We start from the raw sequence: 2,367 nt of genomic DNA, 5'->3' as shown, positions 1-2,367 counted from the left end.
TAGCTATATGTTGGATAGTCATAAAAATGTAATCATAACATATTTAACACCAATCATTACTAATGAAATGAACACTATCATGCATATAAAATGAAATTAAAAAGTAATAAAATTTTATCGTTTAATCGTAATAAATTAATATTACTTGATGTAAATGTGTGACGTGTAATTTACATATGGGACATGTTCCTAAATTTCACACTTACTTTCTTCTCCTTGGGATGTCCGCAACAATCTATTTCTTTTCTCTCTCACTCACTTTAATAAAATATTTTCTCTCAGCTTAATTAAATTAAAAATAAATTTAAGCCCTTCTAGAGTTGTATATATAATAACCTACACATGCAAACATTTTCCCTTAGGCCTTCTCCTTTGTTTCCACATTCTCTATTTCTTTCTGTCTCACTTTCTCTGTCTCTTTTCCCTGAAAACACACACACACACACTACGTACATATTTATATACATATATATACCCAAAAATATATGGCAGAATTGGAGTTTCAGAGTAAAAATGGTACTTATAATCCTACAAGTAATGGACGTTTAAAGTTATTTGGTTTCAACATGACAGAGGAAGATCAAGAACAAGAAGTTAACTCTACAAAAACATCATCAGGGTCGCCGGAATCCGGCAGTGTTCCGGCTTCCGACGGCCGGAAATACGAGTGTCAATACTGCAGTAGAGAATTTGCAAATTCACAAGCTTTAGGTGGTCATCAAAATGCACACAAAAAAGAAAGACAACAATTAAAACGTGCCCAAATGCAAGCTAGTCGTAACGCTTACATGCGAAACCCTATTGTCTCCGCCTTCGCTCCGCCATCTCACCTCCTTTCTCCGACGGGTACTATGGTGGTTCCGGCGTCATCTCCGTCGTGGGTTTACGTACCACGCGCCGCGCCTCCCTTTCATGGCTGTGTTTTTACAACGTCCAATAGTGTAAGGGGTGTAGGGAACTTTCAGTACACTGGCGGTGTAGCGGAGTCCAGCTTAGCTAGTGTTGGGCCTCAACATGTTAAGGCCCATAGTGGTAGAGTTGACGTAAATAATGGGCCATCATTGAGTAAGTTGTCGAGAGTTGATATTGGGCCCAATTTTGATGACCCATTTGGATTGGATTTGCAATTAAGCTTGTAAATTTCACTAAAATTTATCCTGAAAATTCCGAATCTTGTACATTTTTACATTATTTATTTATTTTTTCACTCAAAAGAAAAGAAAAAGAATCATTACACGCATTTGATGATTTTATCGCTACGAAAACAAACTCTCTCTAGTTGTTGCTCACATATTTTAACCTTCTTTTTTATTTTGTCGAAATAATTAATTTCGATTTTTGTGGACAGTCGCTTACACTTATCTTTTAAGTGATCTAATGGTGTAGATATTTTTTTTACACTATGCATAAATAAAATATAAAAAACTTAAAAGAGTTATTTGGGGGAGAGGCATAAAAGGGCAGCCCAGGGACCGGGATGAGTCGGATCACAATACGCAGCCTTACCCTACATTTCTGTAAGAGACTGTTTTCATTGCTCGAACCCATGATCTCCTGGTTACATGACAACAATTTTACCAGTTACGTCAATTTTGAGGACGTATCCTTGTTGAATCTAACCATTTATTTGCAAGTAGAGTTAGCTAAGCTTTGATTTAATTTGTTGAAATCATTAAAGGATTCTAAATAATCTTTTGCATTGAAAATTAAATTAAATTAAATTAAAGTGATATATTGATCTAGAAGAAGTGACAATACATTAGTAGAAAGCAATTCATGTCCAACAAATTTTCTATCACTTTGGTAAGAGCTAAATTAAATGCCCACTTGATTTCTTGTAGTCAACATCTGCCTAATTAGTGGTATCAGAACATTCTTTTCTTACTATTTCGTTTTATTTATCATTCCAATTATTTGGTTTTTATTCGAAAATATCTACTTGCAAGAAAATATTGTCAGAATCATATAAATCACTACATAATTAAATACCAACATAGCTAAATGCTAATTGGTATTAGCTAGCAGTGCTAAACGACTAATTTAATCACTTGAGTTAGGCTTTATTCTCGACGGCGAAGCCAGAATTTTCAGTGTCAAAATATATAAATATAAACATACAAAAATAAAATAAAATAAGGAGAGTCAACATATAGTATATGCATATAATTTTTTTTTAAACCTATTTACACAGTAGATTTTTTCCACGAAGGGGTGTCTACTGACACCCCTTGCTATAACGTGGCTTAGTCGCGGCTTATTGGTACTCCCTCCGGTCTACTTTAATTGTGTTTTTAGCTTTTTTTTTGTGGTCCATAAGATTTGATTTTTCCAGATATCAAGAAAGAATAACTTCTTTTTTTCTAAGTT

The 2,367-nt window shown here is 34.1% G+C and overlaps 1 protein-coding gene across 1 annotated transcript; it reads left to right on the top strand.

The window, feature by feature from the left end:
- Positions 1–485: 485 nt before the first annotated feature.
- Positions 486–1,139, top strand: LOC104232358 (zinc finger protein GIS3-like). The gene has a single exon (XM_009785541.2). It carries the CDS (start codon positions 486–488, stop codon positions 1,137–1,139), a length of 654 nt encoding a protein of 217 aa, XP_009783843.1.
- The last annotated feature ends 1,228 nt before the right edge of the window (positions 1,140–2,367 follow it).

Source organism: Nicotiana sylvestris, chromosome 10, assembly GCF_000393655.2.
Source record: "Nicotiana sylvestris chromosome 10, ASM39365v2, whole genome shotgun sequence".
Classification (NCBI taxonomy): domain Eukaryota; kingdom Viridiplantae; phylum Streptophyta; class Magnoliopsida; order Solanales; family Solanaceae; genus Nicotiana; species Nicotiana sylvestris.
This window is presented reverse-complemented; position numbering and strand designations above follow the sequence as displayed.

Coding starts and splice junctions, on each gene's coding strand:
- LOC104232358 (XM_009785541.2), top strand. CDS start 486: ATGGCAGAATTGGAGTTTCAGAGTAAAAATGGTACTTATAATCCTACA.